The 24,687-nt window shown below is 40.0% G+C and overlaps 2 protein-coding genes across 29 annotated transcripts in view; one reads left to right on the forward strand and one right to left on the reverse strand.

Annotated features, from left to right (window-relative positions):
- Positions 1 to 1,282: 1,282 nt before the first annotated feature.
- Positions 1,283 to 22,812, reverse strand: SEPTIN2 (septin 2). Of its 11 annotated transcripts, none has more exons than XM_086844627.1 (14): positions 22,558 to 22,669; positions 21,025 to 21,221; positions 20,119 to 20,151; positions 18,855 to 18,975; positions 14,718 to 14,804; positions 13,432 to 13,555; positions 10,066 to 10,200; positions 9,711 to 9,828; positions 8,334 to 8,435; positions 7,895 to 8,040; positions 7,150 to 7,233; positions 5,395 to 5,452; positions 4,274 to 4,386; positions 1,283 to 3,870 (listed from the first exon to the last, which is right to left on the reverse strand). In XM_086844627.1, the coding sequence occupies exons 3-13, from the start codon at positions 20,125 to 20,127 to the stop codon at positions 4,282 to 4,284; spliced, it is 1,089 nt and encodes a 362-aa protein (XP_086700753.1). In that variant the 5' UTR covers positions 20,128 to 20,151; positions 21,025 to 21,221; positions 22,558 to 22,669; the 3' UTR covers positions 1,283 to 3,870; positions 4,274 to 4,281. The 11 variants fall into 11 exon arrangements, with proteins under 11 accessions (XP_086700753.1, XP_086700755.1, XP_086700756.1 ...); XM_086844629.1 differs by having other exon boundaries at positions 22,553 to 22,639; XM_086844630.1 differs by lacking the exon at positions 22,558 to 22,669 and adding an exon at positions 21,321 to 22,500.
- HDLBP (high density lipoprotein binding protein) overlaps positions 22,561 to 24,687 on the forward strand; it is a 43,676-nt gene continuing 41,549 nt past the window's right edge. For 14 of the 18 annotated variants that reach the window (XM_086844590.1, XM_086844598.1, XM_086844589.1 and 11 more), the window contains exon 1: positions 22,668 to 22,837. The gene's annotated coding sequence lies outside the window, so the exon portion shown is untranslated. Of the gene's footprint in view, positions 22,838 to 24,687 lie in introns of all 18 variants that reach the window. The other 4 variants (XR_015274659.1, XM_086844585.1, XM_086844593.1 and 1 more) reach the window with 1 other exon arrangement.

Genomic DNA, 24,687 nt, shown 5'->3' on the forward strand with positions numbered 1-24,687 from the left:
TACCTTCCTTTGAGATCTCCCCAACGGACAGAAGACTCTGAGTCGTTGGACGGCTGAGTGGACTTCAACGTTGGTAGCTATAATCCCCTTACTCTCTTTTCCTTATGCTTTGCTTTCTCCTCTTTTCCCTCTATCGCATATTAGTGCTGATGAGCACTCAATAAAGTGTGTTTTGCTGCATAAGTCCTTGGTTTGCTGATAATCTTTTGTACTCTAAGACCGACTAAAAGAACCACATCACGAATCCCACCTTGTGGATCATGACACAGGGTCCTGTACTTTAGAGGTGAACTTCTAAACATCAGAGAATTTCCCCAAAACTTGGCCCATTTTCTCCTGTGTTTTGCATGTCTATTCACCCTTGGGAGCAAATCTCTGAATGACCTCCCTAGAAATCTGTCCCAACTCTCAACATGGTATGGAGCCCACTGAGTAGGCCTGGCAGACAGCAACAAGAACACGCTTTCCTTCACTTACAAAGGGAATTCAAAACTCTCAAAAGCTCTTGTAACAGGCCTGAGGGAGGAAGAAGGGGTGAAAAGCTGGGGAAAATCATCCTTCCCTGTTCTCCCTGGATAGCAATACTGAATACTCATCAAGAGGCCCTCACTGCCCTCAGTGTTATCATGTCATAAACTGGTGTCCCACAAAACAGCAACAATCCTGATTGCTCTCCTTGCTCTGAAAAAACTCCCCATAAGGAGCATGTATGGCAATATATACAGCTAGGGTCCACACCCACATGAACAGACCAAGTAACATTGTGACCAAATATAGAAAATGCTTGGATCAAACCTGTTTCTAACCTGCTCTGGGCAGATCTGTGCTTATCTCACCCCTTTGTGCCCCCACACTGGGGCTGAATTAAGGCAGTCCTGGTTTAGGAATGGTATTCCCCAATTTAGCTGTTCCCACGGAAACTTCAAACCAGGCTGCCAATCACTCACTCCCTCTTCCTCTCTCTCTTTTCTGCATCAGGATGGAGAGGAGAACTGGAAGCACAAAATGTTGTAAGAACAATTTACTGGAAACAGCAATGAGATATGAAAAGGACCGGTAAACAGCAACCATGTTAAATAACAGAAATTATACAAAAGAGAGAGTTCTTCACATGGAAAAATGCTTACCCATGGAGCCTAATCCCATTCACTGCCACACCAACCCTGTCCTTTTGGCTGCTGCAAAAATTAATCCTGTCCTGGCTGGAACATATTACCAAATTTTCAAACATATTACCACAAATTAATATTGAATATAATAATGAAGCATAATAAACACAAAATAGCTTTTTAGCAATTTTTATTACAGTTTTGGCTAATTGTAGTACATAGATTATAATAGGTTTTTGTACCAAGAACAAGAAATTTTTGCTATCAACTATAAAGCTCTGAAAATTCAAAAGTACTTTTACCCCTAAAATTAAAACCTTCACAACACAGTAACAGAAAAAAAAACCAAACCTGTGGCCAGTTCAGCAAGCCACCAAACAGAATCTACCTTTTGTCCCCAGGTCTTTCTGGTTACTCATGTCTTCCTTTTACCAGCAGCTTTTTTGAGAAAAGTAGTCTTGGCTTTTCATGCCTTAGCACAAAACCATAAATTTCAAGACCATACCAAGAAAAGTGAAGGGGAAATAGACCTTCAGAGACATCAGGCACACTATGAACAGTTGCCCCAAAGGCTTGGGAAAGAATCAGTAATTAATTACCTGTCTTGAGTATTGCAGCAAAAATGGCCAGTGCCATAAACTTGTTTTTTCCCATTAAATACCAAAACAGCATACAAAAATGTTTCTCCTGCTGAATTTTTAGATCAACTAATTTTTGCTTAAGAATCACATGAAATGCTTTATCTTAATCAAATATTTTAATAGATATGTAAATATTCCAAAGAATCACACATTGCCTGAAATAATTTCACAGATGGTGACCAACAGCACTAATCAAATGGACAATCTGCTCTTGTTCCCATGCTAAAAATACAGGAAAAAAACCCTATCAACCCAATATACACAGCATGAGTGACAAGTACAACCAGGCCCCTGTGTAGACATTTTACATTTCACAGTTTTTCTTCAAGTACAGGCTCATGGTAATAGAAATAAATAAGGTGTTGGGGGATGTTCTCTCACAGCTCTGCTACATTACTTTGGTCCTATACTTTCTTTTGAAAAAGCATCTCAAGGATTTAGAAGCACATGTTCTTCCATCCAAGTTTTATATGTAGAGATTTGACAAAACGGGATTTAACTCTTCTGTGCATACAAAAAGGTTCTCATTTTTACTTTTGTCAAAGTTAGGGAAGGTCAAATGAGTCGTGGCAAACTTTGATTGTACATGCTTTTGGAAAGAGCTGGAGCTCCTCAGCAAAGGCTACAATGCAGGGTTTTACTTCACATTTTGAAAAAAATTCAAATAAAACAGTAGTTTCAGGCAGGTAAAAATTTCAGTTGATTAACAGGTTTATATTTAATTTAGCTAGTGAAGTACCACTGGAATTATACATTAGCTGTAGAAATTCTATTGTTTTTTTCAAAGAAATATTAACAAAATTATAAAAGTCACAGCAGCACCTGAGCTCAAAGAGCCAAAAGAAGTTGCAATTCTACCTATCTGTTTATTAGCTGCTCAGATAAGGATGTTTTGTGATAGATCAGATGAAGAAATCTGATTGCTGGCTTTATCAGGAGCAGCAGACAACCCAGGGTGTGTCACTGCTTGCCCTGTCAGACACCACTTGGGCAGCTGTGTGCTGCATTTATTATTTGATACAAACACAACATGAGGCATGATCTGCAGGACCAGTCCAGCCAAGCAAAAAACAGTCTCCTTTGCTACCAGGATTAAGAAAGTGACCTTGTCCTAATAAAATAAACCAGTCATTCCTGAAGTAATACTGCTGACTCTGTTCTGGAGAAAGAACTTAAAACACAGTTCACATTGATCCTGCCAGGAACAGGTCACTTTTTAAAAGAGAAGTGTGTCAATACATATATATATATTTACTACATGTAACACTTTTCAATGCCCTAAGAATAGTATGGAAATACTTACTAGAAATTATAGAATTTCTTATAATTTGAATATAGGAAACATCTATGCATAGAAAACTACTCTTTGGAGTTTACCTCATTCAATAAAATCAGCCTTATTCAAGTTTATTTGGCTAAAATAATGCCAGAAAATAGCAGGAGTAATTTGTGATGGCCTACAAGAAACTATTCAAAATTAGCTGCAATAGAGTAAAAGATCCCTCAAGGCTAAATCTAAAATAAACAATGCCTGCCATGTACAGTGTGCCTCTCACAGAGGCATTTCCTCTTCTTTCTTTCACTAAGACACAAGGCATGCTTTAATTTTCATTTGATATTTTGCAGAGGCCAAGGAAATCCTCTGCTGTGAGCAGAAAGGGCTGCTGGTCTCCACACACATGTAAACACTGCTATATTTATAAAATTAACCTTGCAGGGGTGCAAGCTTAATGAGGTGACTGGCACTGAACAAGGAATCACTGACAGCTTTTTATTTCTTAATAGAATACAAAGTTAAAAGAAGTGAGCTAATAAGGTATATTAAAAAAATATTATTATCTAATGCTTATCAGGCTAGAAAATTTTCAATGACTATTTTGTATCCCTAATAGGAAATTTAAAAGATAAGAAGGACTAAAGAAAACAAAAGTCAAATGTGTATAATATATAAAAACACCAACTCACTACATGTTATGAAATACATCTCACAAGATGTTACCACAAAACAGTCCCACATTAAACTCTACAGCAAGCTCCAGACCACATGGAGGCATCCTTTCTGCCTCCACCACTGCAATCCAGCTCCAGAAGGTCTCCTGTGAGTCAGGGGATAAAATAATCTAAAAACAAGACAGGAAAATACCATTTCAGATCAGCACTTCCCACATTAAGAAACCTGAAAGAACTGCAGACATTTTATAAGTCACAAGGAAGCAATGACTTCATCATGAGATTAAGATACCTGTTGAAATTATTTCAAAGACTTCTTCCATCATTCTTAGCAGCATATATTGTATCACCTTTCTGAAAATTTTTCATATATACACACACACACCACCACATTGTTTAATTTGACTGCAAGCCATTTAACTTTGCAAACAGCAGTTAATCCTCATAAATTAAAATTAAAACTGAAACCTATGGAACACCATGTGTAAACCTTTTTCCAAAACTCCTTAATACCAAGCACATTAGAGAGCAGCTAAAGGAGAAGCCCTTTAAGTGTCTATTTAAGCATCTTACCCAAGACTTTACACATGGTGCCCATGAACTGCAGTGCTGTCACCTTCTCCACTTTGCATCTGCATCTGCATCTGGGCCTGCATTCTTGCAATCATCTCCTGCATGCGACGGAGCTGGAAAAGCAGCACAGATGAATTCTGTAGCTTAATCTCACTTCAGAATATAATTCTTCACTGTCACTACTCTAATATTTATTTTTATTAAAGAGGGATCACATATCTGCATTTTCTTTATCTGACAGATAATGATCTCAGGTTATGGCATCTTCTTTTATTGCATTTCATCACTGAAGAGGCTGGCATTTACTGAATGAAATAAATAGGCTTTACTATTGTACTGTGGGATGGGACTTCTGAGGGTCCCTAAATGGAATTCTCTGATGTTAAATGTATAAAAATTATGGTTCTGAAGTACTGAACAAGCATTTACACTTACTAAAGTTTATCAGAAAAAAAGCAGCCTGATAATGTCCCTCCAAACTACTCCTGTATCTGTCATAAAAAAAAATTGTCAGGATTATTCCCCAACTCCCTTGCTAGGTATGACTAGGTGGAAAAAAGTATTACAGGCAAACCATCCACTGAGACACAAGCATAATTTCATTGCACTTTTTCTAGTCTTGCCTATCTATAACCTTTATAGGTCTGAGGAACAAGAAAAGCAGCATTAGAGCCACACATTATGAATTTGTCATAGTGGCTGAATGAGAATTTCCATTTAATTTTTTATTTCTGACCATTTCCACCTCGTTCCCACTTTTGCTGCAGAGTTGAACTGACTTTGTCCCAATCTGCAGTTATTAACTGCAGAACCCTTACTCCCATGAGGATGGTTCTCCTTGCCCACACAGTGTGTGTTACATCCATTGCTGATCACTACAGTGAAATCATGTTTTACGAGACTCCACTTGTTCCAAAAAATCCCTATCCTATCCTGAGTCTCCTCTCACCTCTTCTCATTCTGTTTTCTTATTTTCTTAAGTAACTTTATATTGGCATATAACTGGATTTCCTTTCCCAAGGAAATTTACCTTGAATTACCAAGATCATATACATATTTGCTCTAAAGTAGCAACAAAAGAACAAAAACTCCCCCAAGAATATAAAGTTCTGTCATCTTACTTCTGCTTCCTTCTCAAGCAAAATCTTGTCTTTATTTACTTCTTCATCTTCTATTTTCCTAAAATAATATTAATTTTGTTAGAAAGATAAAATCATTAAGGTTGGAAAAACCGCCTAAGATTGCTGAGTCCAAGCATTGACGCAGCATTGTGTTCACCACTAAACCATGTCCTCCAGTGCCACATCCACAAGCAGTTTGAACACTTCTAGGGATGGCAGCCCCAGCACTGCCCTTGGGCAGCCCATGTCAGTGCTCAAACACTCTTTCTGTGAAGAAATTTCTCCTAATATTCAATCTAAACCTCCCTGGTGCAACTTGAGGCCATTTCCTGTTATCAAATCACTTGTTACTTGGGAGAAGCCACTGCCTCCCACCTGGCTTTATTCAAGATTTCCTACCACTTTGCTAATGCCTTTCTCCTACTCCATGTCACAACAGGGAAGATCTACAAATGGATCTAATCAAGCAAGTGCCATCAAACATGCAAAGCAAACAAACTGGTGTTTGTTTAAAAGTTAACAGAGAAATACATTGTAAAAAAATCTGCTGCGCTTTAAAACCTCTGAGATCCTTAGTGAGTACAGTCAACAAGCATCTATTGTCAAGCACTCCTGGTAGCAGAAGTGCAAGCTTCTTGAAATAAATTCATATAAAATCTACCCTCCCTTACAGTAAACCTAACTACATTCTAGCACCACTTCAGAAATGTGAAAGCAAAGATATATGGGCCACTGAACTAGAAAAGATACAAAAAGATGTTTTAGTTTCACATACCAAATTTAACAGCAACTTGAAATCCTCTAAGAATTGGATGACCTTAAGTCACATTACGTCTAAGGCCTTTGTACACACCTGTTGGATAAGAGGTTCCAGAACTTGGGAAGTTTGGGGACTTTTACCTTGAATTTCAGAAAGCAGGATTTAAAGTCAGGAGAGAAGAGCATTTTATCTTGCCTGTAGGTCAATGCTACAGGCATGAAACTGCAAAAGGAAAACACCTTTTGCTGAAAACTGACTAGACATGTGACAAAATCTCTGTTAACAGCAAGATGGGGAAACTTGCAAAATGCCCTAAAGCCCCCAAAACGTGCAATTTGGAACCCTCTAGTGGCTATAAGAAGAGATGCAGCTGGAACACTAAACCAGGGAACACAGTTTCCCACAACTCAGCAACTCATCTTTACAGATCTTGCTATTGTACTTAAAAATGGGGTGTTTTGCCCAGTTCTCTTTTCAGAAAAGCTATGCCCTCTCCAGCCCAGCTCAAAACAGGGCTAACAGCCATTACCCTTTGACTGCTACTATTTATGCATGTCATGTTTAATAAAGCATTGCAAAAAAATTGAATCATCTCTTTTTAAAGGCCCAATCCAAATATTCCAGCTGTTAATTCTGAAAAAAACCCCCACACTCTTTTTAAGATATCCGCTCTGATCTAATTTTCATATTTTTAAGACATTTATCACGGGCATCTGTCCTACTTTAATACCTTCAACATTCCAATCCAACTTTGTTGAAGCCTCAGACAAAAGCACAGATCTATTCCCACAACTCCCTGACTCCACAAATGTCTCTTCTGATTTACCAAATATTTTTTGTTACACTCTTTGTAAACTGGTCAGTAGAATCCTATTGACTGGAGTTACAGAGCTGCCCTTGGTCTACCAAATCCTAGCAATGAAATGGTAGACACAGAGAGAGCAAAATACAAATTCAGAAGAGGGAGAAGCAGCTTGTAACCATGAGATGACAACCTGTTGCCTCGTTTGAGCCTCTCAGAGCGGAAGTTCTCATAGTGAAGATCCTGGGTTACCTCCTGAAGGTCTTGCATATGGGTGCTGGAGGAAGAAAAGTAATTTAAAAATAAAACATCTTTGTGTCACATCAGTTTGCTTAAGCAACTCTCACATTCGGCACTGTCTTTGATCAATGTCCTCAGCATGCATGCCCACTTAGCATACATAATTTAAAATCTAATTTCAGTTAAATTGGTGCAATAAAGGACACAGATCACCCAGCCCTGAGACTGCCCTGGCAGAAACTCTAGTCCTGGGCGAGGCCTTTGATGAAGCTGAGGAGGCAAAACAGAGTAACAAAGACCAGGAAAAAAAACCAACCAAAACAACCAGCTTTTCAAGTCTGCTTCCTTGCAAGTGTATCTACTTATAGATACATTGAAATAAGAACAACCTGTTTTATATTCCAGGGGATATGAGTAACAATGCAACACTATATTGGACAAAAGAATCAGACAAATCATTATTTTCACTGAGTAATTCAGATCGGAGAGAACCTATGGGTCCTGCATAGTCCAGCTCCTGTGTGGTCCAACCCCTGACTAGGCCTAGCTCAGCTAGGTCAAGACTGCTCATGGCCTTCCCCACACAAATTCTGAATGTGCCCAGGGATTACACAACTGCTGCAAGCCCCCAGTGTAGTGCTTGATTATCTTGGTGATTGTTTTCTAAACAACTATTTAATTGGAATTTTCTAACTTACATTAGCATGGTCCTCAGCTTCAGGAAGTCATTATGCTCTGGATTCTCCACTTCAACTACACCCCAAGGGTAGAGACGACCTCTAACTTTTTTACCTTTTGCTTCAATGAGCTGATTGGACCCCACTACACAAAATGGAATGCTGGCCTGAAAGCCAAAAGTGCGAAAGTTACTTATAATGAGCCAGGACAAACAACTCCAAGAACAACTCTTTTTCTGCTCAGCAATGCATATTATGGTAATAAGTTCATAACTCTTTTAAATTAAAGGTGTAAAATAAATAAAAGTAATTGCTGCAACCATCTTCCAGGCTAGGGAAGCCTGGACAGAGACAGTGACTCACTCCAGGTTGCATTGTAGGCTTTGTTCTAAAGCCATCTGAGTGATCTGAAAAAATACAATATATTATCCATGTATATAACCTATTAAACCAGTCACACCTTCAGGAGTCTGGTCTGCTCTTTAAAATCTTCATCCTCATCTGATTCAGCATCAGGCAGGTGATAAATCTTGATGCCATGCTCTTCTATTTCATCCAGAATCTGAGATATGCAATAAAAGAAATCAATATAATGTACATGTAGAATCAGTACTTTTAAATCCTAGCATAAAATTACTTAATACACAGTCTATAAAGAAATCTGGATTTATCTTACTGATCCAAATCACTCAATCAGCATTTGGTTTTAAATGCCGTATTTCTTCATGATAGACAAAAGCTACTTGGCACAGACTTACAGACAAACAACAGTGTTCACAAAAACTTTGTCCTTTGTGGAAACTGTGTTTTGATAAATCTTTGCAGGTTTTTTTTGTAATAATAAAAGCATTGACTCACAAGTCATACTTATTTTCTACAGCTGGATCTCCTTGCTCTTATCTCTGAATTACTACTTGGGGGTAGAGGTGGGAGTGTTTGGAAAACTGAGATATAGACACAAGAAATACTTTTTTCTTCATGACAGTAATGGTATCTGCAGCAGGAATCCATTTGCTACAGACCCCAAATTTTGCTCTTTAAAAAAGAAAAATCTTTATTTCTGCAGAATTCTAGCACTCTAAACATACCTATTAGAGTACTCTATATATAAAGTCTCTATTTTTATCCCTGATCAGGTAAGAGAGCTATAAGCATTTTCAGAATAACTGACAAAAATCATAAAGTTTTCAATGCAAGAGCTAAGACTGGAGCATGCCTCTGACAAGTTAATTCTAACACTTCTTTCTAAACTTCATAGCTGATATTAGCTCATGACGGTTTGTTGAATCCCACCTCCTCCCAGCAAATGCACAACTGAATGTGTTAAGAAGTCTTGCCTTTGGAAGACAGAAGTGGAATGCTTTAGAAGGAGTGACACAGGGGAATTAAAACAACTTCAAAATCAGAAACATCTCTGAAAATCCCATTTTTTAACCATTAGAATTCTGTCCAGGTAAAAAAACCAAATACACATATACACATTCTATATGCAGATACTGTATCTGCTTTGGGACTGATGAAACAAGTAACAGAGCAATTATCATCAGAAAATGTATTTAAATATTTTTCCAAAGTTTCAAAATTCACTCATAATCTAATTGTAAATGTAGCCAGATTGCTATTTTGCAAACAACACTCTAAGGATAATTTCTCAGTTAAATACATCATAAAATAATTTACAAGACATCAAACTACATATTAAGTGATGCTACACTGTGCATGAGATTATATTTTTCTCAGCTAGGACAGAGTAAGGGTAATGAGAATGCCTCTCTACAGCCACCATATTGCCATAGCCAAAGCACAACACATTTCTGCAAGCCAGGAAATCACTCACCCTTTTCTTTAGTCTCTCTCGCTCTTTCAGAGAAAGTGTATCAGCTTTTGCAATCACTGGTACAATATTTACTTTGTTGTGTATGGCCTTCATAAACTCAACATCCAGAGGCTTAAGGCTAAAATTAAGATATAGAAAATTTTTACTCTAAATTACCAATTTATTTTCACTCCAACATAAATATCTATCTTTACACAGAGAGAAAGAACACAGCCAATTAATGTCAGCAGTTATAGCAGTTGCTCAAGTAGTGGCAACCTGATTCTGAAAATTTAAGTCAACAGGCACAAACCAATTCTCTAAAATAAAATAATGGGGGGAAAAAAAGAAAAAAATAAAAGACAGAAACACCTACCCATGACCAAATGGTGAAATGAAATAGAAACAGCAATGAACTCGATTATCTATGATATGCCTTCTGTTCAATCCACTCTCATCATGCAGGTATCGCTCAAACTGCTCATCAATGTAAGAGATTATGGTCTTAAAACTGTAAAATAAACATGGATTTGAGGAATCACCAAACGTTCCACTATTTTAGAACTCTCAAAGGTAATATTAAACCACTAAGATACCCTGTTGATGGTCCAATCTTATGACGGACAAAAATTTATTTACTGATTCTATAGAACGGGGAAAATAGAAGAGCACATATCTTAAAAATTTAACTGAATTCTAGAATAACAAACTACTATGCATATTTTATGCATATATATAGTAAGATAAAATATACATAACTCAACCTCAATTCTACAACAAATTTCTCTTGGGTTAATGTTTATATAGTGATTAACATTAACCACACATTTTCAAGACATTTTAAGGTTCTTGTTCCAAAATGATCTAAAATCATAAATGATTTGCATTGGAAGAGACCTTTAACGATCACCTATTTCCAAGATACTGGGCAGGGACACCTTCCATTAGTCTAAGGTGCTCTAAGCTAGTCAGTCTGGCCTAGAACACTTTCAGGTATGGGGCAGCCACAGCTTCTCTGGGCAACCTATGCCAGGGGCCACATCACTGTAAAAAAGTCTCTGCTACACCTACATCTACTCTCAGTTTCAAACCATTGCCCCTTGCTCTGCTACTACAGGGCCTGGTAATTAAGTGTCTTTCCATGTTTCCTGCGAGCCTATTTGAAGGCCTCAGTCAGGTCTCCTTGGAGTCTTCTCTTCCCTTTTTCAGATGGAATCCTAACTCTCCTAGCCTCTCCTTACTGCTGTTCTAGCCCTTGGATCATTTCCATGATCCTCTTCTGCACCTGCTCCAATAGTTCCATGTCTGTCTTGTCCTAGACCCCCAGAACTGGATGTAGGTCTCACAGGAGAACAGGAGTGGGGCAGAACTCTCTCCCCCACACTGCTTTTGATGCAGCCTGGGATACTAATGGCTTCCAGAGACTGCCTGCTCATACCCAACGTTTTGTCCTCTAGTGTCCTGGTTCTGGCCCAGATTAACAGGAGGGGGAAACTCCAAAGAGGAGCAACTTATTGCAGTGTGCTGAGCCCTGGCTTTTATTTACTGGACACTGCTCATCACTAGACAGCACCCTCAGGCAAGGAGGAGGAAAGCAGAGAAACAGGCACCATGGCCATTCCAACTGCAGCTGAACCACTGCCACAACCTGTGCCATGAACAGCTGCCCCTACATGGAAGAAACCTAAGACCAAATCAGTTTGCTTAGCAAAGGATGAAGGGGAAGCAGGGCCCTCACAGCAGGAGAAAGAGGCAGGACCAGAGATAATCTTCAACCAGAGTTGCTGGTGAGCTGCAAGATATGTGAATGGATTTCAGCTGCCGTTTGGGGGAGATCCTGGCAACCTGGCTGCTCTGGTACCAGGATATTGTGGCCCACCCATATAGAACCAGACCATAGGGAAGCCAAGCAACTGGGATCCCTGTCCTGGGATGTAGGCATTGACAAGGGGATTGGGAAGAAGACAGAAACCCTCAGCTCTGGTGGCAACTTCTGTCAAAAGTGAGGGAAAGGTATTCTCTCAAGGATCACCTAATGGTGATCAGGCAGGTGGAAGGCCATGGAAGAAGGTATCCAGTACCGACAGAAGTAGCTGTACTGGAGGCAATCTACAGGGGTCCAAATAACCATCAGTCCCCTGTAGATCCAAATGAGGTCCACTGTACACAATCCACGTGGCAGAAGTTTGTACAGAGTGCACCACTTCTGTACATCAACTCATTGGCTTTGTTGCCAATGAAAGAAGGAGAGCAAACAGAGTTTCAGGTGACCCATCTCTGGCAACATGAATATCAGGGGTTTTTCCTTACTAACCTGCGCCTCAGCTGTGAAAAGACTGTCCAAGATTAAGAACAGATTTGAAAAACTTGAGCAAACTAGAGAGGAAATATTCTATACTCCACCAGTATGGGCCAGACTCTGCTATTGTGAGCAAACACCAGCATCCTCAAGAGACAGGATATACACGACATAACCTGTGGTTTTACCTGCATGACCAGAGAAAAGACATAAGGAAGTGGGATGGAAAACCCACCACTGCCTCAGCAGCATGGGTACAGGAGTTGAGAAGGAAGTGCAACCACCACAGGAAATTCTTCAAGCATAAACACAGCTCCAGTTTCCAGTGGGCAAGTACTCAGAGCAGAAGGGCCAATGTTACTTCTGAAGTGTAAGGCTTCAGAACACTTGCAGTACATTTATGACATCAACGTGTGAGGAAACATGGCAGAGGAAGTTTTTGAGCAAGGAGAGAAAATCCAGATCTTCCTGAAGGCTGGTTTTGCCATAAAACAAAGTAAGGTCAAGGGACCTGCCTGGGAAATTCTGATTTTAGGAGTAAAATGGCAAAATAGGCATTGTCAGACTCCAGTGGATGTGGTCAACAAAACATCAGCTCTGTCCCCAGTGACCAGAAGCAATGAAGCTCAGGCTTTCCCAGTGCTGTGGGTTTTTGTAAGGTGCATATTCCAGAGTACATTCAGATTGTAAGGCCTATCGTGACCCAGAAGAAAAATTATTTCAGGTGAAGTTCTGAGCAACAACAAAGTTTTGAACAAATGAAACAGGAGATTGTTCATGTAGTAGCTCTTGGGCTCACCAGGACAGCACATTTGGTCTTGAACATGATTTTCACTTTATCAGGAGGCATTGATTTCCAAAGCTCTGGGGAAAGCCAGAGGTTACCTTGAGGTTCAGGGGCTTGAGAGATGTGGGAAAAGGGAATACCACTGAAAACTGATTGCCACTGATTACTTCTCAGTATTTACTACAATGTAAATTTTAAAAAAACCAAAACAAACCCAAGCAAACAAACAAAATCTAAGATGATGAAAAGCACTTAAAAATTAGCCACAGAATCTGAGAATGCTCAAGTGAATGTGGACAAGATCTAGGGGTGGATTTTTGCACTGAAGAGTAGGTGATTTACTTTCTCAGAGTATTATTAAGAGTCAAGGTCACTGTTCACTGAAAGCTCTTTCAAGCAAAATGGAAGTTAAAGAAGAAAAAAAAAAGCGCCACAAAATTTATTTCAAGTTGTGTCAAAGTTATTGATGCCTCTTCACATGTACTGGAATTAATTCATAACACTAAAATTAAGCTTCCTCAGAATTAGAAAACAAAAAATCCCACCTCAAATTCAACGTTTCACAGACACACACCATATTTCCACCCCCACAGGACAGATAAGAAATCTATGTCAGTCTCCACAGATAAATCAAGAGGTATTCTCTGTGCACATACCAGTCTCGACAATTGATGGCATCTCCATATCCTGGAGTATCCACAACTGTCAGGCGCAGTTTCACGCCCCTCTCTTCAATTTCAACTGTTGAGGCTTCAATCTGCACAGTGCGTTCAATCTTATCTGAAAGACAACAAACTCCATCTTTCAGAATCCAATTTTCAAGACCATGTCATTCTGAGATAAGCTCCAAAGATGAATTGGCAGATAGAACATCATAAATATTATTCTGTCGATTACATTCTAAGGCCTGATAACAAAAAGACTCAGAAATAAATTCTTTAGCTGTTATTAGAGGATTGTATGAGATTTCATACTTTTCTTAAAAATAATGTAGAAATGATGGCAAAAGGGACCAAGACAACATCGCTAACGGACACAGAATGATTCACACAAACACGTCTCAGTGGTGTGACAGGAAAAAGAAGTAACTTTATTTTCTGACTCCAGTATTTATAGATTCTTGACTATGACCAAGGATTGGATAACTAAATTGCCACCTTCCCAATCACACTGGTCGTGTGAAACATCCATCAAGGAACGTTTCTTAGAAGGAAAGTGTAAACAACTTATGTTTATAGTTACTTTCCTGGGAAAGTAACTAAAACTATGAAAACAAGATCAGAAGGTTTAGTTTTCAGGGTGACAAGACAAAACCATAGGTAACTGGAGAACAGTACAAAATTATATGTAATGGATTTTTTTCCTAGGGTTAGAAGTTATAAGTAATCATCCGCAAACATGATAAAACCATTAAAGCAAGTCATTCAACTGGTAGCAAAAAGAGAAAAAATGCATCTTTTATTTTATTACAATATTCTCTTTTGTTGGATTATTGCATACCTTGGTTAACAGATTAAAAATAGGACAAGGAAATGAAGAAGAACAGGAAGTGAAATTCTCATCCACTAAATATCAATCCAAAGCAAATGAATCAAGGTGCAAGCAGGTATAAACAATTCATATGTTTATAATTGCAACAAATTAAAAACTGAATAAATTCTCTGATTGTTTTAGTCGATTGTTTATTTCACTGTGACACAATGACTGTTTTTAAGCAAAATAAGGGAACAAACTTCTAGGTGTTAATATGAATACAGCCAAGGACTAAACAACAAAGACCCAAGAGACATCCTGGGTGAGGGGGAAAATGGTTTTATCAAACAGCTCAAGTGTCAAGAAATACCTTAGAAACTATTACAGCTAGAAATCACTGTTGGCTGTTACTAAAATTCAAAGATAAAAGCATTCTAGTCCAAAAACCATTGAATAAAGATGTATTTACCAGCAGCTCCTGGGATTATCCTTTCTGGGTAGAGATCTGTCAGGAAGAGGCTGTTTATTAATGTAGATTTTCCTAATCCAGATTCACCTGTGATTCAATATAAAGATAAATTCAACATATTTACATAAATAATTTCAAGAGTACCTGATGGTATTATGCGACTACATATTTTTTTCATATTTCTTTCAAATTAAAAATCTACAAATTTTTATTTTGGATTAGCTAAGTTTGCACAAAAAGGTTGAAAAAATTTTTTAGATCTTGGCTTTGTAATGCACTTTCCCAGAGCTTTCACAGATGATGTGTAATTAATGCTTCTAGTCAAGTGGAGTTGTGACCCATTTATACTTAAGATTTCCCATTTCATGTCTCCTTTTTTTTTAAGACATGGTTTTCTATTATGGCTCCAGAATGTGAAATATATCCAGTGAGAAATCCTTGATCCAGTCAAGGCTTTATCATCGATTTAAACAATGAAAAATGCATTACTGACCTTCTGTACAGGCAGGCATCAAGTGGGATTCATTTCTGGTTTTTATGCCAATATGGCAAACAAGAACTCAAAGCAAGAGTAGTATGGTCACTGAGCAATTATTTTATACTGATGAACTTGGAGATCACCAAATTGTACTGTAAATATATTTTTGTTCCAGAGATACTGATGGCCATGAGGAAAATTCAGAGGTCAGCTAATCACTTAAGGATCAAGATTTTAATCAGAACAAATGTTCATAGCATAAAAAAGAGCAGCAACTTGAAATGCTCAGTAGTTGAGTTCACTGAAGAGATCTTTTTCTAGAATTTTAGTTTTATTTCAGGTGTTGATAGAATTAAATTAAAACATTAGATGTCAAAAAATGATGGACCACAGAATCTCTGAGCAACACAGACTATTCTGCAATACAAATATGACAAAAACATCTGAACGAAAGAAAATAAAAGGATGGAAATTGTTTTAAAATGAAGATTTGATTAGGAGCTGCCAGTTTTTAATGCCCTATAAAATGCAGCTTTCAATATCAGATTGTGCCAGTGCAGCCTTCACCAGTGAAGATGACATGCACCCAGAATAACTCAACAGTCACATGGAATCATTTCAGCAAAACCAAAAAAGTTTGATTTCATCCAGTACCACATTCCACGGTTTCAGTATGAGTAAATATTACACATAAACCAAATCAGCTTCCATAGTCACTGTCAATGATTATATTGGCTACAGCAGTTTAATGACTCAACTGAAACAACAATTTAGATTAAGTCATAACTTAATAATGAGAATGAACATAAAAATAAATATAAGTGACTGAGATTTATTTGGGAGCAACACAGCCAAGCAACCAAATTCTTATAAACTCCAGCTCATATTTTCAGATACCACAGTAAACAATAGCAGGAAAAAAAACCATAACCAAAAGCTGTGTGAAAAAGCAAAATCATTGATTAGGATTCTGTCAGCACAGGCAGCTTTTAAAGTATTATCCTGCTCAGAAATGAAGAAGGATGGCAACTTAATGAAGAATGATAGTTCAAAACAGGCACTGTGACACAGCCCATGAGAGAACATAAACTCTGTGCATATTTGAAGAGAATGAATTCACATTCCAAACTGTTGAAATAATCAACAATTTAAAGCACAGTTTATTTTATCTTACATCAGCTGCTTCCCCCTGCTAGTGTATCTTAAAATACTACTCCAAAATTTCAATGAAATTATTTTTTTCCACGTCCTCTTCCAGTAGTTTTCATTTATCTCTTAAAATACTGGCAGGCAGCAACCATAAAGTTCCACTTTACTCCAACATGGGTGGATTAATTGCCTTTCTGTTACTCTTACACCATGTCATTTCCCCTCTATTTCTATTTTACACGAGGCTAGAAACAACTGTTGGTCTATATAATTTTGCATTGCTTTCTTCCAGAATTGTTTTATGTGGCACTATTTACAATTAAAATTCAAAGAGATCTGGAAGTTAAGTTTAGCTACAGCTAAAAAGAAAAAAAAAAAGAAAAGAAAGCACACCTTTTATTTCTCAAAACTGTTCACACTTTCAGGATCACTTGTTGGGGAAGATGAAACAAGGAAATCTTATGAATATGATTGTTTAGCAAAAGATTCTGAAAATATGAAACCTAGGATCAAAATAGAATTGAAAACTAGCTTTAAGCTATAGGATACTGAGTGTTAGTTACTATATAAGCAAAGAACAATAGACTAGCCAGCTGAAAGAGAATCCCTGTTGATGAAACAATACCCTTCTGCAGATAGCGAATGCAAAGGTCAAGCAGCAAGAGAAGAATTTGAAAAGTAGCTTTTAGAGTTTAAAATGTAACACTGTATGGTAATGTGGTAGTTCTTAAAGGCTACATGTAAATTCTATAGGATGTGTGTAGTATACTGATTAGTCACTAGGAATTAGAATATTCACTATAGAAGAAGATACAATGTATTCTAAAAAGAACTTCGCTCTCTTAACTTACTGTCTTTTACCTGCTCCTACCCTCTGACTCACTCATCTCTTACTCTCTCTTAAGCTTGTCTCTTAACTTCTCCACTCTGCTCTTACCCACTCCTCTCTTAACTTCCTCAGCTCTCTTAACTTGCTCTCTTCCCCTCTATTAACTCCCTCTCTTACTCCCTGCTCTTACACGCCCCCCCTTGCCCCTCTCTCTCTACCCCCTTAATTACCTTCAGCCCTCATGCTCTCCAACCCGTCTCTCCACTCTCTCTCTCCCTCTCTGAGCATGTTTACGCTGTGGCTGGCAGCATAAACAGATCTCTTCCACCCTCTACCTAAATAATAAACTGCTTATACCTGAACAGCCTGACCCTGGAGAAGTCTTTCACCATGAGTGTGTTTATTTACACCAATAATCACTGACTAGTAAATTCTGAGGAGTTAAAGTTGACAGCGTAATTTGAAGCAGCTACTTATAGTTTGGTTTTCCTCTTAGATTTTATGAGATATCCTTTATGGTATCATCCAAATCAAATCCAATGAAAGATACAGTAAAAAAACCATAATAAAATTCTAGGAAGACAAAAATAAGGGCAAACTGTACAACACTGAAGAACAAAATACAGAAGCAGGACAAAATCAGTGCTAGGGCTGTCATTTGGGAAAACTAATGAAAGCTTTGACGATAGACTCTCCCTGTAACTACTGAAATCCAAAACAATTAGGAAGTTAAACACCTCCTATTATGCACTATCTCACCTCTCCTGCTTGTTCTCACTGTGATCTCTCTTCTTTATTTGCCTAAGAGAAATCCTAAGATTTCTCTTAGGCAAATCTAGCACACAAATGGGATTTATGTCTTGTGGTGCCAGGTAATGAAGAGCCTTATTCTATCATTCACTTTTTGAGAAAGCCTATTTAAAAGCAAGAATTACAAACTCCAAAACTCACAATTTATGGCTCACAGAGAGACAGAGAAGATACCCAAGCCTGATTTGAGAGTCCACTTAAAAGATTTCTCAAAGGATCAAGGTATTTCCTCTGCAGACACTAGACTTTTCTTTCCATTCCAGACACCTACACAGACTCCCTATGAATTATCAAATAGAATAACACTTCAGATTACAACTGCTAACATATAATCAAAGAAAGAAGTAATACCTCACATCAAAACCAACTGGTCCAATTCTCACTCTTTTACAAGAGTCTTTGGAAGGGTTGAAAAGACTGGAGTTCAGATTCTTTTGAACTAAAGAAGTGTAAGCAACATTTTAAATAGAATGGTCTCCTTAATACTGGTCTCTTAATCAAAACACACAACTGAACTAAGACTGCATTCAAATGCAAATCCAATTTTAAACTACATTTTAAATGGAGTGCTGGAATCCTGTAAGATAGGGGAGAAGAAAGGAAGGAAGGAAAGACTGCTGAAGTGCACAATAAAATTTCTTCACCCACAAACTTATTAATGTATTCAAGCATGGTTTGTAATCTGGTAAACAACTGCTGGAAGAATGAACGAAATATAAAAGAAAGTCAAATGCAACAGTACAGGAAAATTTCTGCTGCAAGCTGAAGCCTAAGAATAGCACAAGTAACATTCATTTTAACTTCAAATTCCCTGTGAGCAAGTACTAATTATGAGAAAAACTATAAAACTTCCTTTATAAAACTTCCTTACCAACCACCATAAGAGTAAATTCAAACCCCTTTTTCACAGACTTTCGGTGAACCTGATTGGGAAGGTTTGCAAATCCAACATAGCCGGGAGTTTCTGGATTGGTAAACTGAGCAGGCTGTTGCTAAAAATGAAATAAAATAAAAATAAAATAAGACATAGTAAGCAACCACTCAAGACTTACTAGTTTGTATAACTGATTTCCTCACTTAGCTCGAAAGGTTTGAAGCTATGTGACAGAGAGGAAACTACTCAGAGGTTCCCACTACTCAACAGTTTCACAAAGAAATGCAGAACAAGTACATTGACCTAGAGCTTAAAAAACAAAGCTTCGCTTGTTCAGTTATCCAGACAAGATCACCTTAAGTAAAACAGAAATAAAATCCCAAATAATTATTTATCAAAGTATGACAAAGTATGAATTGTGGGTACTAATCACTTTTTGAACAGTTTTCACAAACAGTTAAAATAACATCGTATTCTATGGACTTGAATAAAGAGATTACCATTTCCAATCCATTTTTAGCACATCCAAAGAAAATCCCTGAGCAACTTGTGAAGTGACAGCCAGCTGCTGGAAGTACTCTTCAGAGAGCTGTCTTCAAGTGTGGGGAAGGGGAATTTACATTTTCAATAAGGTTTAGAACGCTCATTGCTACAGATATAGCAGAGAAATCTTTACATGTCTTACTTCCCTCTTCAAACACATTACTCAAGCCCCCTTTAGCATTCATTTCACTCCAATAAGCCAAAATGGATGTTTTACCCATCATATCCAATGCTCGGGACCGAGAATTAAATGAATCCCAGCATGACAATAATGTTTTAGGTTACAATATTTTAAATGAAATGAATGATTTTATTGGAAATGAAAATGAAGGATTTTATTGGAAAGCCAGTTGATTCTATTAGTAAAGAAAGAAAAGAAATCTAAACCATTTTCTTAAATGATGCCTGCTCTAAACAGAATCGCAGAAAAGAAGTTTCAATGAAGATGCACCAGGGAGCTTTTACACAACTCTGACCAAAATTTAATCCTTCCAAAAGTGTTAGTTAACTGCAGAGATTTATACTTGCATGAAACTACTTTAATCTATGTTTTACATCACTCATCTTTCAATATCATGTCTCCTATAGACAGTAAATTTAGAATACCCTTCACCATCAAACAGAAGCAAGTTGCACAATTTGTCATTGAAGATTAATATTTAAAAACAAAAAATGTGTTCCACATTGTTACATTGAAAAACAGAAACGTTATTCTTACCTTGGACATTTTCAGGTAAGGACAGGAAAAAATCTGAAAAAATAGTAATGTTTTTCAGCTTATTAAACATTGTATGAGGAAAAGTCACCCACAAACCACTGTAATATCTGCTGCTGCACACTAAACTGAAAAAGGAGCATCCCTGATTGGATGCCACATTCTGAAACAGTGTCAACTTCTTCACAGAGTATTTGATTCCTCTGTACTAACAAGGGGCAGAATTTTCAGCTACTGTTGCTCCTATAAACACAGTCAGACAATAAATTCAAGCAATATGAATGTGGGGAGCTGAAGACACCAGATACATGACAAACCTTTCTGAAGCCTTGAAAGTTCACATCCTTTCCGGAAACTAACCAAACCAAACACCTTGCTAAAAAACGCCTTGCCCTTTAGAGGAAACAGTTTCTTCAAAGCCAAAAAAACCCCTTAACTCATGTATTATTTTTTTTCAAGCCTCTTTCTCCTCAACATTTCCACCCATGCTCAAGTGTTTTGTAAAGAGCTAAGAGCTTCAAAATGAAAATTTTTCTCTTCTTCTTTTATCGAGATGCTTGCAAACTCAGCTATTCTACCTTCTGTTTACCAATATAAAATTTCCATATATAGCTAGCTGCATGTGAAATATAAAAGTCAGGCACAAAAAAAATTTTTTTTTAAATATTTCTTATCTAACATTTCTATGCAAAAATGTCTCGTAACAAAGACTCACCAACCACTAACATGCATGATTTCAAAAGATTGTGATTTACTGTGGCAACATAAAAATGACAGCATATGCTGTATCTGCAAGTGATAAGAGCTCAATTCCCCTTTCTAGTCCCTCCCCTGGCTCACCTTCTTAGCACAAGGAACCTGTTCCCACTCCCAAAGCTCACAGTCACCTCTTACCTAGCTCACTCGTACCTTAATTCTACAGATTTGAAATTATCATGACCCAATTCTTTCCATCTTCCATGCAGATTTTGTCAGCAAGTTCAGCTTTGTGTGAAATTACACCAAACTGCTTCAGTGTGCAGCACCCCTCAGTCTGTTCCTCCCAGCAGAGACATCTTGGAGTCAAAACAAATTGCCCCAGCGTTAGACAGCAGAAGCCAAACTTCCTGTGTCAGGCACAAGATAAAGTTGTTTCAATGTGGGGATGATTTCCAGGATTTTCTTCTCAAAGCTACTATACAGGTGCATGTTTACACAATTTTTACCTCATTTGTGTTTGATGTGAGTTACAAACTGAAGATGTTAAACACAAGCAATTTGGTGTCCTTTCTCAGGAAGCCAGATTTGCTGAGAAAAATCTGGCACCTTGGTTACTTTCATGAAATAAAAACTGGATAACATGTTTCTCAAGGGAAGTTGCAAGATAAAAACAAAATCTAGTATCTGCAACATCTGTGTTTCAGTCCATGAAACAGTCTGAATGCCTGTGATGCATTCAGCTAGTGAAGAACTTATCCGTGATCCTTTTATCATGTAAGACTGCTCTGATAGCAACTCTTCCTTCCAAGAATGTTTCCTGCCCAGTGATGTCATTGATTCCTGCTTAAGCATTCTCCATGAGAGGTTATCAATGCCAAACAAAACTAGATCCTGCTGGAACACAGAGGAACATTCTTTTAATTTGTGAGACTTGTCTGTCACCCAACTATTTCCAGACGCGGGCTAAGAGCAGAAGAAAGTTTCTCACAGCTACTGAGAAACGAAGCAGCGAGCAGAGTTATGCGGACGGCTACAGCTACATTGTATTTTAACATAGGGACCAAGCACAGAAATCATGCACGAATGCTCTTTCCCACCGCGTTCCCGTCAGGTCTCAGCGCTCCCACACAGGCAGGAGCACACCCGAACCCGAAGGCCAAGGCCCCGTCCGACCGCAACCCGGCATCGCACGGGGGGCTTAGGGCTGCGCTCGGGGTTCGGGTGCCTCAAAGCAGCCCAGATGTTCATCGGGAGCTGGTCGGTCACGTTCCTCATCCTCCGGTTTCAACAGCGCGCCTGGAGTTTTCTATGAGAGCGTGTTCAGAAGCGACTGCCTTTCCCGCTGTAGGAGGGGCCCCGCTCCTCCGCGGCCCCCGCCCGGGAGTCCCATGGCGGCCCATACAAGCACCAGGTCCCTCGCTGGGCGGGCGGCCAGGGCGCCTCACCTCCCCGGCACCACCGGCAGCGCCCATTGTCCCGCTCCCTCCTCACCAGCATCACCCAAACGCAATCAAACTCTTCAGGTTCGGGGGTCCGTGTGAGCGGCTGAAAAGAACAGACCCTTTCCCAGCGCTCCTGTCCGCCGCCTCCCCTCATCCCCGGTCCCTTTACCGCCGCGCACATAGACCCCCACAGTCCCCCGGGGCAGGGCGCGGCAGAGCCCCTCACCGCCCCTCACCTCACCTCACCTCACCTCACCTCACCTCACCTCACCTCACCTCACCTCACCTCACCTCACCTCACCTCAGCTCTGTTCGCGCCTCCCTCAGCCGCCAGCTCCGGGCTCCGCTCCCGCGCGCGCACGGCCGGGGGAGGGGGCGGTGCCATCCCGCCCCAGGACCCGCCCCCGGGCTGTGCCGGGCTCCGCGCGCATGCGCACGTCCCATCACCCATAGCAACCCGCTGGGAGGGGGCGGGGCTATCCGCATGTTTTAGGTCACGCACATCCCCTGTGCTGCACCAAGATGGCGGCCGGGTTGTCGGCCTCGTACCCAGCATAGGCTTCGCTGCGGGCCGACTAGAGGTAATGCCGGGCCCGGTGCGGGAGGGCGGGAGCAGGAGCGCCTCAGGTGAGCGGGAGGAAGGTGTGGGCCCGGCGCCGAGGCCGGGCGCGGTCTGTCGCCTGCAGCAAGATGGCGGCAGCGGCGAGAAGGGCGGCGGGCGGGATGTGCAGTGAGCGCCCGGCCCCGCTCTATGGTCGCGGCCGCTGCCATTGGCGCAGCGCGGGCCACGTGCCGCCGGCGCACCCCGCACCGAGCCGGGCCGCAGGGGCCGCCCCGGCGCCCCGGTCCGCCGCCCGAGGTCCTGCTCCGCCGCCAGCGCCGCCTTGGAGGCGGGGAGCGCTCCAGGGCCGCTCAGGAGCAGACAAAAGCCATGAGTCAAGTCGCCCTTCTTTCCCCGGCGGCGGGTCGGCCGCGGCTGGGCCCGCGCCGCCGCTGAGGGATGCGGCTGAGGAAGCGGTCGCCTTCCCCCACCTTCGGCTGGTGGTGGGTCCTGCCCTGTGCCCCCGGGCCCGTACTGCTTTGGTCTCTCGAAGTGCAGTAGTCTCCATTCCCACTGCTCATGGTCCCTAAAGCTGAGGCTGCGCCATGGCCCGCCATGGGGGAGGGTTTTGGCCTCACCTCTAACTGCAGGTAGCGTTAGCCGCCTCTGTGCATGATACGAGGGGAGATTCAGCCTCTGCTGACTTGCTCTCTATGCGTGCAGTGTGGTTTTATTTCGGGATTTTTATAGACCAGGATGATTCAGCAGCCCTGAAGAGGGTTAACCACGGGGTGCTGATGATTCTTGAGCTATAGCTGATATAGCTCATTATAAGTAGCACTTCCCATGATGGCTTTCCCCAAACACTAGGGGAGGTTTTATAATAAGAATAATTTCTTCCACTGAAAGACAAGATGCAAGCGAGGATATTATGCTGGGAATGATTGCAATATAGAGATCAGTTAACTTGTAAGATGAGGAAAGGGCCTTGAATTTACCAGGTTTAGGATTTGAAACATTCTCAGTTCTGTGTCTGTGAAGTTAAGATTAATGACATTCAGTTTCAAGGTGTTTGAAAGAGTAATTTCTTGTCTTATCCTGTCGTGTAATGACAGTGAAAAATCTGCACACTCATCTGTGCTGTGTTGCTTTATCACATGTTTGCTGTTCAGTTAGGTAAGTGAAGAATCTGCCTGGTGATTTAGTTTCCATTTTTCCTACTGGTTCTGACAACTGTCTTCAATTAGAAGACAACAGATAGTAGTATGGTTTGTGTTTGTTTTTTTGGGTTTTTTTCCAAACCTGACTTAGAAGTGATATTTTGGGTATTGTTTAATATGTGGGCTGGTTATCCCTCTCCATAGTAAAGGAACATATATATCAGAGGTGAAGCAGGAAACCTAATGTGTGGCTGTGTATCTGCTAAACCTCTGTGTCTCTAACCCTTTGCCTGTTTAGATTCAAACTGTTGAAAAAAACCAGTCCTCTATTTGTACATGGATTTTCATAAAGCATGGCCCAAATCATAGGCAGAGCCATCCACAACAAAAGCACACAACCTTTTTCATAAAGTACAGTTTCACCAGGATCAGAATGACAGGCACAGGAAAAGCTCTCACTAGATATGAAAGTAACTGGTGGAATGTGACTGCAGGGTGGCAGAGGCAGTGTAACCAGCCAGCCTGAGATTTGCCACTGCTGCAAAGTCCAGATCATTCTCAAAGGACAGTTTTCCAACTAGATTCTAAATGAAACAGTTAAAGATTGCTCCTGTTTGTTCTATGTAGATCATTCTGGTGTGTCCACAGCTGGTAGTGTGATACACACTCCTGTCTCCGCCTTTGTTGCAAGTTAGGCTGGTTTTTTTCTCTTGGTTTCTTTTTCACTTCT

This window comes from Cyanistes caeruleus, chromosome 10 (assembly GCF_971803275.1).
Source record: "Cyanistes caeruleus chromosome 10, bCyaCae1.hap1.1, whole genome shotgun sequence".
Classification (NCBI taxonomy): Eukaryota; Metazoa; Chordata; class Aves; order Passeriformes; family Paridae; genus Cyanistes; species Cyanistes caeruleus.

Bases quoted from the DNA above. Each gene is read 5' to 3' on its own strand.
- SEPTIN2 (XM_086844623.1), bottom strand. From the start codon at position 22,812: ATGCTGGGTACGAGGCCGACAACCCGGCCGCCATCTTGGTGCAGCACA. The intron at 18,976-20,118 runs GTAAGAATAACG...TTTCATTTTTAG, and splicing joins CTTACCTGAAAATGTCCAAG to CAACAGCCTGCTCAGTTTAC. The intron at 4,387-5,394 runs GTAAGATGACAG...CTGCTTTTCCAG, and splicing joins TGCTTGAGAAGGAAGCAGAA to CTCCGTCGCATGCAGGAGAT.